Genomic DNA, 12,385 nt, shown 5'->3' on the forward strand with positions numbered 1-12,385 from the left:
AACTTTTTTTTGTTTTGTTTTATGGAAAATCTGCAAGTTTAATTAGGCAACCCACTGGGATAAATGCCTCAACAAATAAAATTCCCACTCATGAATGCAGTACAGCCAACGAGAAAGTGCCTAGCAAGTTTCAGTTCACTTGGGTACCAAAGTATTTATACCCAACACATTTGGGTCAGATAATAGCTTTCTGATAAAACCCAAGGATTACAGAGTGAACCCCAGCAGGGCAGCTGGCTCTTAAGCACTGGGAAATCTCTCGCTGGATTAGAGCACACACATATTTTCTTTCAGAGTGACAGGCGAATAAGTCTGTGCCAGCAACATCTCTGAAGGAAAACGGGGTTAATACAAAACTGCTCTTTGCAGGTAGTTCCTATCTAGGCTCTTTTAGGCTGCTGTATAAATAAGCTGGTCCTGATGACTTGGAGAACAGGAAGCACAAAGATCCTGTTTAGTCTATGAGCCTCTTGTTTACAGCGCAGGTTATTTTTTTGTTTAGACTATGCACCACCTGAATCCAGAAAACAAAAAGGCGAGGCCAGTCTGAGCCTGCTGATGCCAGACATGGGTAAAAATTGAGAAGGTATAATCTTGTGATTAGAAACATGAAGAGAAAGGGTACTGACACATAGTAAAGGGCTTAAAAAAGAAGAAACTTAAAATTATTATAAAATAACAATCACACAATAGGAGTTATAACTTTTATAATAAAGCCAGATGTTCAACATTGTTTAATAACTGACATAATGAAGCAATGGTATTTATAAAGAAGATCCAACTCACTATTTATTTCTCATTATTCAAAAAGGCACGGCATTTTTTACTTTTGCAGCTGAAAAGCAAACAGTCAGTGTACTTGAGGAATCAATTAGAAATAACAATAAAAATGAGGAAACAGCAGTATCCGTTCAGAGCTTTCAACCTATCTGCAATTTGCTTCCACTTAAAAACATGACTGTTTCTTCAGAGCAATAACTGCATAGCATCTGGGGGATTTCACGGGATCAAATAACTTCACAAGTCCAGACCAGGCAATGTTGTCCTGTAAAATGATATATGATGGAAGTACATAAAAATGTGTTTGACCTAAAAGCTAAGATATGGTAATAGGTCCACATTTTGAAATATGAAATTGAAAAAAAAAAATCCTTAATACAAAGCAGGAAAAACACTTATCTAACAAAGAAACCACAGAAAGTTTGTTGTGAAATAAAGGACACCCTCATCAGAACATATTTTAAAGTCATTAAATTATTTCTGGCACTATCAAATGATAGCTTACCACCCTCTTTATCAGTAAAGCTTTTTTCAGTTGAACTAGAGCAAAGAAATTAAGGATCAAGTCTCATCCATTTTATGCAACACATTCTACTACTGAAGCTAATTAACGGACTTTTCAAATGAATCAGGTCAGCTGGATCTGGCCTTCATGTTGCATATGGCTTTTATAATTTTTATATTTTCCTCCTAAGCACATTTTGTGAATCAACCAGTACAAGATTACATCAATGCGTATATTACATTTAGAAAAGGTAAATTAATACTAAATGCAGCAAGTCTGATCTCCTGTCTCAGAAATCATACAGATCTCTATGGGATTTATAAATGGTTGGCATTTGAGAAAATACATCATTATTTAAATATTTCAAGTTGCCTTTCTGTAAAAATACAAGTTAGAACAAAAGTATACATTTACTACAACTCAGTTGTTCCAAGTGCACTGTGGCAGAGAATAAAGTGAATTTTTACTTATGATAAAATGGAACTGTTAAAATGAAAGGTTTATGGTGGAAAAAACAGAGTTATTCACATGAATGGGTTTAAAACTTATTTTAAAATTTTATTTTGACCATGGCCCAGAGCAGAAGCTGGAAGACACAACCATTTCCTCCTGGCAAATTATTATTTGTCAAAGAAATGTTTACTGGTGCAGAGAAAGTATGGCTGCTGCTTCTGTGTTAATCCGGCCAAGCTCAATATCAGCATTGGAAGAAACATTGTAGTATCAATAATTATGGAGTAAATATAGTAGCATTTGATTATTATATCCCAGATCTATACTTGTAAAATATATCCAGGTTGTATGTTAGTCAAATGTACCTCAGTTGACCCATACAGCTGGAAAAAGTGCACCCTCTCTGATAATTGATCTTAATTAAGAAACAATAAAAAAAAAACATAAACATTTTGGACCTAATTCAACATTTCTTGAATTATATGTTCTAAAACATATTCATTGGGAGCTCTGGCATGTGCAGCACAATGTTTATTTAGCATTTCAAATATTCTTTTTAATTATTAAATATCTCAATATGTTGTATAAAATGAGATTTGTTGCATATTTAATTAATTTATTTTTACTGTCTATTGACTAGTAATTACCACACAATTAAAAGAACATAAACTTTACTGTTGCTGCGTTGCTGAAAATAAAAACATCTGCTGGGCATATGTTTATACTAAACAGAATGAATGCTTATACTTTTGCAAATATGATGAGAATAACAATTCTGCAACAGAGACTTTTGGTCTGCAAAGTAATAAATTGGCTGAAATAGTCTCATTTCACTGATGTAGCCTTTAGGTATCATAAAATATAATGCAAAAATACCTGCTCCTTGAGGTAGCAAAGACGATCCAGAAGTATCAAAGCTTCTATGCAGGGAGCCAGAACAACCTTCAGCTGAAAGAAAGATTAGATACTATAATGATTTTGGGAAAGACAGCCAATACACTTCCAAATGGCTACACTTCCACAGAACAATTCCAGGAAGGTCAATCATTTGCTAGTGCTTCTGTTGTACAAATGTCACCTTGCCAATTTTCCCTGTGGGATGGACATCTTCAAAACAGATTATATAAAAGATCAAAAATACACGGAATGCCATAAAGCCAGGAAACTATGTTATTTATTTGGTCCAACAAGAAAATGATATTATATGAAGCAGAACAAGTTTAAAGAGGGAAATAATGAATTTTAATAAAAAGAATTTTTATGAAATAACTGCGTGGAGACCACTCTAGGTTTAAAGGGAGACTGACATTTCATTTTCCAGGGTAATAGTCCCTCTTGAAAAAGAATCTTCCACGTGTTTGCTTTATTATTTTACTGACACCTAATATAGTTTTGGAATAGGATACGCTCCAAAGTTTGGAAGGTGGAGATGCTTTGTTTTTGTGATTGCATACCACAGTGTAAGACAGTCCACCTCCATATAAAACTTAACAGGACTTGGTTCTAGACTCGCACATACATACAAGGTAATAGTATTAATCCTATAACTTTTACCATATTAAATGCTTCAAGCTCATTCATTCTGGGCTTGTATTTTTCATAGTAATCCATTATACAGCTGTCTGGGATCTGCAAGGAATATAAAAAAATATATCAGAGTCATTCTAGTTACATTTTCAAGAGAACTTTAAAATGAAATATTTTTTTCCTAATTGACAGTCGCACTACAAAATCAAATTTCTGTTTTGTTTTTGAAATTAGCACTTTCCTACGGTTTATAATAATTTTCCAATGCCAGTTTCTTAGTTCTGATTTACAATAACTGTTCTTCAGAGAGCATTTTGCACTGACATGAAATACTGGATTCATTCATTATTTAGAAAGCTCCAGCCATTCTTAAATTAGTATTATATAGTAAAGTGGAGATAACATTCTCATTTCTTTTGCCATGTATCTTATCCCCTCCTCACCCCTGTACCCAAACAGCTGTGGAGTGGATTCTGGTGTGAGAGTAACAGGCTTCAGTCAGGACTTCCGGATGGTATTTCACATTACAAAACCTGCTATCAGATTCTGGAAATAATACTTCGTTCCTTTGTGCCTCAAGTTATCCATCTTTAAACCAAAACTTTTTCTTGTTTACTTTGCACTACTCCATGTTCCCCTCTTCCCAATCACCTGATGCAACATTTCCAGCACCACCACTGATTGCAAATGCTCTGATTTGGGGTTAAATCTGATACAGAGGCAGTTCAAGAACCCTTCCCTTTTCAGCCCTTAGTGGCCACTGCCCCACTACAGGTAGCCAGAGCTATGGCCATTCCTGTTCTTCACAAAGTATGTTCTCTACAAGGCAGCCCGACCACAACATTCTCCAGTTTTTTAAGGTCATGGTGTCTCTACTCTTCTGCTGTCCACAGTCCTGGATGCTAAAGAAGATGGTTGAGCTGGACACTTAAGAAACCTGCCAGAGGAGTGGGAAGCAGGTTTGCAATATTACTGGTGATGGAGGCTGCTGGAAAGAGCAGCGCTGGAAGACACTGATGTATTTCTGCAGTATTGGGAGTTTGCAGTACAGCTACTCTGTTATGGATATGGAAAGAGCTAGTCCACAACTTAGAAAAATAATGGTATTGACAGAAGACTAGGAAAGCTGAAGTGCTTAATACACTTTTGCATACTTTTATTAGAAGAATCATCTGAGAGTAGGTGGCTAATCAAGATTTAAAAGAAGCAAAATCTCACCCTAGAATATGAAAACAAACTAGAAAACATTTCCATAATTTATAAGTTTTCAAATCAGGTATGTATTATGAACTTCATCCTATGACAGCCAAAAAGGGAATGAAATGACCTCTGAACTAGTACTCATTGTCACTGAAAAGTTCTCAAAGATGTTATGTCAGACAGCTAGTAGATATATGTCATTTATTATATAGCAGTCAGTTCAAATTCAATGTGCTGGAAAAAAATGGAACAAATGAAGAATATAAAAGCACTAAAAGATAAGCAGACAAGTAATAGCCAATATGAATTTGCCAAGAACAAATTGCAGGTCAGTCTACTTTGTTTGTAAGGGGGGTGAAAGGATTTGCAACAGCAAAAACCAACTGCTTGTAATATATTTTGATTTCAGCAAGATTTTTGACACCATTTCACATAACAATTTCATAAGCAAATTTAAGAAACAAGGTTTAGATTGAAGTATCATAAAGTGGGTGAAAACTGAATGGCCATAATCAGAGAGTACTTATTAATGGGCCTTTGAACAACTGAAAAGACCTGCTGACTGGAGGTTCATTACAAAATGCAGCGTTTCCATTAAGAACTCACACAATAGAGCAGAAACCACATTAACTAAATCTGCAAATGTGCTACAGGAAGGCATTGCTGGAGCTTAAAATAATTTTCAGAAATTGGAGCATGGCTTAGAAAAGAAGCCTGAAATGCTGTACAGAAAAGCAGAAGGGACTACACTCAGGCAGAAACGATCAGCTGTTCAGGATGGGGAACATCAAATGATGGTCTGGGAGATGCAGCGCCATGTACGGCAGAGCAGCTGCAAAGCACAGGAAGCAATCCCTCAACTCCGCTGGGCAGTGGCGAAGCTCTCCCTGGGACACTGCATCCATTTTGGGGCATTAGATTTCAAAGAAAGAAATGAACTGTCTGAAAAAGCCCTGAGAAAGAAAGATTGGAGATCTAGAAAACATGACCTATGAAGTAACACTTGAGAGAAGCAGAAGGGATCAGGCTAAATTAGGGAAAACTGAGAGTGGGCATAATAACAGTTTTTACAAGGCTATTGCCCAGAAGCAGGGAACAGTTTGTTCACTGTGTCTGTGGTGGAAAGGATAAAAACTCCTTGCAGCAAAAAAAATTCAGCCAAAAACTTGAAGGAACTTTCTGTACTTGAGGTTAATTAAGGACTGGGGAGGTTTTCAGTCTCCATCACAAGCAGCTTTAAGGTTTGTCAAATATTTTTCAGGAATGATACAACATTCTCACTCTGTCTTAAAACAAGGGGATGGGTTAGAAAGAATTTTGTAGTCTTTCAGTCATATTTTTTTTAATTTAGAAAGTACTTTTTTACAACTACAGAGGCAAGGTTGAGTAGCTCATCTGGCAGTACTAATGTGGACTAACAAGACTTTCTTGGTTTTGTTGCTATTTTATTTTCAGTAAAGCTGTGTAAATATCTGAGTGGGTGTTTTTTTTCTTTTCTCCTCTAAAGAGTCAAACCAACTAAAATATATCAGTCATGAGATAAACAAAACAGTTTATTTAACTTCTGCCCTATAAGCTTTTCATTTCAACGGAGAATTAAAAGGGTTTTAGTATAATGGATTTTTGAAATTACAGGCTATTTGGAATTAAAATACAAAGACCTGTATTTGTAAAAATGCCATCATGAAACCTTTCTGCTTTTCCTTCTTTTATGTTTTTCATTATTCAACGTGAAACATTCAAATTAAAAGCAAACAAGCTGTGAAATGTTTGGCAAATAAAAAGCCGGGTCAAAAATGTCTCTTGGATGTTGCCATACTCGAGTACTGAGCCTTTTGCACTCTGTCCTTGCTTAATACACATTCCGACTGAATGCATCCTGCTGTCATGGATCGATTAGGCAGAATTCCAAACTGTGCCTCAGTTAAAAGTTTGGTGGGGGAACCAATTCAATGCAACAGCCCAGCTGGAAAAGAGAGAAAGCATTCACCAAAAAGCATTGATAGAAAAGGTCATGAAAAGGGTAACTGGTAGCTAGCTACGTGGTCAATTTACTGGACAAAGACTAAACCACTGGCTTTCTCTGAAACTGCAGCAGCTTCAGTTCTTTAAAGGTACCCAACACGATCTTCAGCTGCCCTTCCCAGGTGAGGCAGGACTGGATTATTGTTTGTTTTCAAGAACATGCAAAGCAAGCGCCATTTGGCCACTGGAGTTGTCTGTGCAATTGTTCACTATGCAGGGTTGCCACGCATCTCTATACCCTAAAAAACCTCATGCACTGAACTTCATTCTTACTTTATGATGTTGATACTATGAACTTATGGTCTGAGTGAAAATGCATGAAAAAAAACCCAAATACATATACCAGGCACTTGTCTTAACAATGGTTTTGCACTCAAAGATCTAGTTTATGCTACTAATTCAAATAACCTTCAATACATACAAAGAGGGTTTGGCCAGTATTTCTTTGCTGATTTGGCTACAATGTCTTCTGGTCTTTATTGCATTGAGAACAAAAGCATTTCCTCTCTTTGCACTGTGATGGTGGTACATGCCTCTTTTCAAACTCATTTATTTGTGGACTGAGGTGGTTGCTGAGGGGTGACCACATTAATGTTTATAAATATGTAAAGGGTGAGTGTCAGGAGGATGGAGCCAGGCTCTTCTCAGTGACAACCAATGATAGGACAAGGGGCAATGGGTACAAACTGGAATGTAGGAGGTTCCACTTAAGTATGAGAAGAAACTTCTTCTCAGTGAGGGTGACAGAACACTGGAACAGGCTGCTCATGGAGGTTATGGAGTCTCCTACTCTGGAGACATTCAAAACCCACCTGAACACCTTCCTGTGTAACCTCATCTAGGTGTTCCTGCTCTGGCAGGGGGATTGGACTAGATGATCTTTCAAGGTCCCTTCCAATCCTTGACATTCTGCGATTCTGTGATTCTATGATTCTGTGAAATAACTGAGACAAACAAGAGGAACTGGTGGACAGCAAGGTCTCCACTGACTTATTTATAAATATAGCATATGCTGGAGATGGCACTAAAAGTATACCATAGGCCAGACTCATCTGCCGTGAACACTAGGTGACTATCAACAGAGGCCTGAGAGCACAGGAGATACTACATGCCTGAGCACACCCCAGGTTAGACTGTGACCCCACAAACATGCGGAGTGAGCATAGGATGAAAAGAAAACATTAAGGTACAAGGTGTGTGGCAAGTAGTGATACCACACTTAACACATCTCCAGAGAGTTTCAAAATTGTGTCTTTCCCTAGACTACAGTATTTTCACTGAATGGAAGTCTTTTACTGTCCAATGCTGCACATGCTCTACAGAGGATAGACAGAGCCCAAGGATGCTGTTCCACGTCTGTTTAAACAGATATAATTCCTCTTTGCTGCCTCAATGGGACTGCTTTGCCCTGCACTGACTGCACATTTCCATGTTTCGTCTCTCCTCTGGTACCGGCATTATGATGAACATTAGCAAGAGTACAAGAAATCAGCAGCGCAACCCTTTTAGCAGAGCAGTGTCTTTGATCAGTTCAAAACACTTGGGAGACCCTACCATGCAGAAACTGCGTACAATTTTCCCATGACTAAGGTAGTTAAAAATAATGTAATGTAATGTAATGTAATGTAATGTAAATGTAAAACAGATAATGGAATTACTGAGAAACTTAAGTTTATTTAGAACTTTGCGTAAAATGCATTTCAAATGAATACAATCTATGCTATTTATACCTAATTGAAATAAAAGTCATATCTCTTAAGATTCTTTGTCAGACTAAAATATTACACTACCATAATTGGGGTAGCATTGTGCTTGTTTGAAAAACAATTATACTTGAAAATATATATGTAGTATCCACATACACTTTATAGGCTATAATACAACTGTTAGCTGCGCCTTCATTCAGTTTTTTCCTAACAAACAAATGACTCAGGAACCTTTTAGCTGGAATTCCTTCTATTCAAGAAAACATTGAGAATGTCAACTCTTCAACAATTGTAAAATACATTAAGTGTGTAAATTCATTTAGTGCCTTCATTTTTTGACTGTTTAGACTCAGTTAATTGCCATGTTAGAATTCATGGGAAAGTGCAGAGTATTGTTTTGGCTTTGGCTCCATGTTTGCCCAACAGCTGTACACAATAAAAGCCATCAAAATCAGAAATAATCTTAGCAAAGACCAAAGAGTTTCAGGTATTCACTGTCACTTAAAGATATCAACATTGAATTTGGTGCAGGGTAGACATTAAGATTATAAGAAATCTCAGGTTAAAAGTCCCTCTCAAAATTCTCCTTTTTAGTTCCCAGTATAGTTGTATATATTCAGGTTAGTTCCCACGTTAACATATTATACAATTCCACTACTGACAGTTCTACAGTCTTAAGTGTTTTTTCAATACTTTTTAAAAGACCAGTAAAATTAAGCCACACAGTAAGATTCTTCCTCTTACTTCCATTTATTTGCAAACTGCATTTTATGACACTCCACTAGTAATTGCTGAGGAGACGTTACAAGTCAAGGGACACTCACTGGTAAGCTAAGAGAAGCACATCTGCCTTTACCCAATGTCCTCTTCTCTGTCTTATTGAAATAAGTTGTTGTAAAGAATTGTCCTCTGTGAAACACTGACCAAAATGATATCTGTATTTTTTCCTCATTCAGCACATTAATAATTGGTTAACACTATGATATTATTCAAATTTTCAAGCAGCCATGGAAACAGAATGGATTACATGATCTACAGAAGCTCAGGAAGATCCAATGCAGATATCACAGGACACATGGCACAATCTTATTGCATCACCAGTTACAAGTTCTATCTTTTTCTGTTTCATTATTACCCCAGGATGACTTCCTACAATCATTGTTGTTTGGGAGGATTAAAGTAGTGAGGGTTGTAACACATTAAGTCAAAGTGGGCATGTTATTAACTTCATAATAGAACACAGTGCAATGATGCTCTTGGAAGACACCAATAAATTTCAAAGAAGGGGGGAAGGTGCTCTTAAATATTTTGTCATAGCAAAAGAGCCAGTCAGACTCTTTTCAGAGTAGCAGCAGTGTTGTCTACCTTAATAATATCTCACTTCCAAGAAAGCAGTTTCTTTCAATGCAATTTAGCTGACAGAAATGGAAAAAAAAAAGGACCATCACAAAAGCCACCAAGTTCTCAGAAAACATTCTGGTGGCACTCAGCATTCTTTCAAGAAATCTATTTGAAAAGAAAACTGTTTTAGTCCACTGGTATCTCAAATAGCGTACCACACTAAAACTTAAATTATGAATTTGCCAGTAGTAATCCTCTAGTTAAGACTCAATTTTCAGAAACTGAGAAACATCACAGATGAGAAATCAATAACATATTAAGCCATTTGAATTTAGGAAGCAAAATAAATCCAGTTAGTTAAAGAGCTCATATTTGTGCAGGAATTTAGCTTAGAAATTTTTCACTCAACTAATCCTTTGGGATTAGAGAACGCCACGCTGCTTTGGGCAAAATCTTGTAAGGTCAGTAAATCAGAAATTCATATGAAAAACTAGTTTTGCCTACAAAAATTTAAACAAATCATCACATTAAAGGTAGAAAAAGTAAAATCAGTCTATCACTTTAGAATGTTCTCACATGACTGTGGAAACCTTATTAAGCATTTTCTAGGAAGGATGGAACTGCCTAAACACCTCATTTTAAAAAGTTAATCTTTCTAAAGACTGTAATGCAACTTATCCTGACAAGCTCCATAAGGACAGAAGCTTTTTATCTTGGCCCAGGCTCACCTGCTCATTTAATTAGATCATCGCTTGCCAATGATGCGTACAGAGCACTGTGTCTCTTAATTATATGGTTTAAAAATGTGAAAAAACATGTGAAACATTCTGTTCAACATATTTTAACATAGCTTGTGGGCAATGAATCAGAAGAACATTAGAACATCTGAAGCACAGCCGGTATAGGACCAGACTAGGAAATAAATGTGATAAATTGCACATGGTTTTGTATGAGACACATAGATTTGAAAATGGGAAGGAATCTTCTCAAAGCCTGCTCACCATTACATGAGTAGAACATGATTAGGGACTAAAATCAGGACAGCTCATGACACAGGTTGGACTGAGAGCCAACATGGGGGTACAGGGGTTCCACTTGCATGTTCCTCATAGGGACTACAAAGTTTGTACAGGCTTCTCAGATGGCTCCTGGTTTGGTCTGGAAAGGGGGAAAATATGATCTCAGGGATAGATCCCAAGAAGCTCAAGAGGTGTTTCCAAATATTTTTCCAGCCACTGACTGAAGTTATCTGAAATGTACTTTTACCACTTCATTTTCACAAAGGATTTATGGAATCAGGACACCTCAGTCTCTTAGCAGAAGTCCTTGAAAGCCTCATCTTTAAGTTCTTGGCTCTGCAGTGCTTCAACTAATGCGTTTCCATCTAATACAGTAGGAATTTGAACAAAGCAAATTGGAACTATTTTTGTATTAATTTAAAAAAGAGCAGTGTTATCACATAAATGAATGCAAGAAAGCACAGCATAATTTATGTCTGCTGAAAATTTATTTAGGACTGAGCTCAATAAATTAAATATAGATTTAGCTAACGTGAATAACTGCTTCATCATAAAATAAGAGAAGGCATCTCCTTACTTCATATTCCCTCTGACATCTGAGCAATTATAAAAAAGAAACATATTAAAACTGCAGTTTGAAATCAGTGATAAATCATTGTAACCTGTAATACAACCATAGTTATACTCCAAGTGTAAAACCAGTTATTTTTTTAAATTAATAAAGCCTTATTTTATTTAAAAACCAGAATCACTTATTTTTTTTATTGTCTTAAAAAACTCTGACTTTTAACTTTACTTTTTACTTGATAGTTATAGCACTGAGAGATCACTCAGCTCAGCTACTTAGTTTTCAGGCTTTACATGTATGCTAATGCTATTTGTAGGTGTTTGCGTCATCAAGATGAAAGAAAAAAGTCTAATTTGCATGCTTTTGTGTTTTCTTAAAAAGTTTCACTGTTTTAAAAGAACACTACTCCTATATGAAACATATATCAACTGTTCACACTAATTATACAAAAAATGTCCAAAGACATATGAAAAACAAAAGTCTGACAAAAAATAACCAATTCACAAAAAAAATATACATATTCTCACACTAATTTTGATTTCAGTATTACCTACCAGCTCTACCACTCAAAATTAAATAATCTAGAGTTTGCAAAAAAACAAAGTCAATGTAGCAAAGGGAAGTAGTTGAGGAATTCGAGTAAAACTGAGCTAGTAAGCCAAATGTATATCAGTTACCTTTGGATTTATTTGAGTATATTAAAAATGTAAGCATAATACAGGAAAAGGATTACTTTACAAATGAATGATATGTAATATTTTCAGAGATTCTTATAAAATAAGACAAAACTATATAAAATTAGTTATAAACAAACCTAAAACTTTTTGTTATTGTAGAGAAAGCAAGCACTAAGACACTTATTTAATTAGATATACCTGTAAATACTTAACCTTTGCAGAATATCCAAGACAGTACGACTTATACCTAAATTTAGCTGCATAGCTACATCAAGACTTTGAAATATTTTGAGTTGAACATTCATAGACATAATGTATCAAATATCAAAGTTGTTTAAATTGCTTATGATGATAAATGAGCTTTTTAGAGGACATGAGTTTCTCTTACTGTGTCATTAATGTCAATGCTACCGTGATGGGTAACAATGCCTCACAGAAGGGTCCAGTGCCCTTTACTGACCCACCGGTTGAGACCTGGCAGCTGCACATCTTTTTGGGATGCTCTACCTGAAGCACAGGATCATAAGAAGACAAATAGGCAGCAGCTGTTTTCAAGAAGTCTGGTCAGGGTTAAAACAAATGGA

At 36.0% G+C, this 12,385-nt stretch overlaps 1 protein-coding gene across 1 annotated transcript in view; it reads right to left on the reverse strand.

Annotated features, from left to right (window-relative positions):
- Positions 1–946: 946 nt before the first annotated feature.
- Positions 947–12,385, reverse strand: part of METTL25 (methyltransferase like 25) — a gene marked incomplete at both ends in the record, with an annotated part of 63,718 nt that continues 52,279 nt past the window's right edge. The window contains 3 exons of the mRNA XM_080360097.1: positions 947–1,045; positions 2,615–2,686; positions 3,293–3,367. Of these exons, the coding sequence (XP_080216223.1) occupies positions 947–1,045; positions 2,615–2,686; positions 3,293–3,367 (246 nt within the window). The remainder of the gene's footprint in view (positions 1,046–2,614; positions 2,687–3,292; positions 3,368–12,385) is intronic.

Source organism: Nesoenas mayeri, assembly GCF_963082525.1.
Source record: "Nesoenas mayeri genome assembly, chromosome: 1".
Lineage (NCBI taxonomy): Eukaryota > Metazoa > Chordata > Aves > Columbiformes > Columbidae > Nesoenas > Nesoenas mayeri.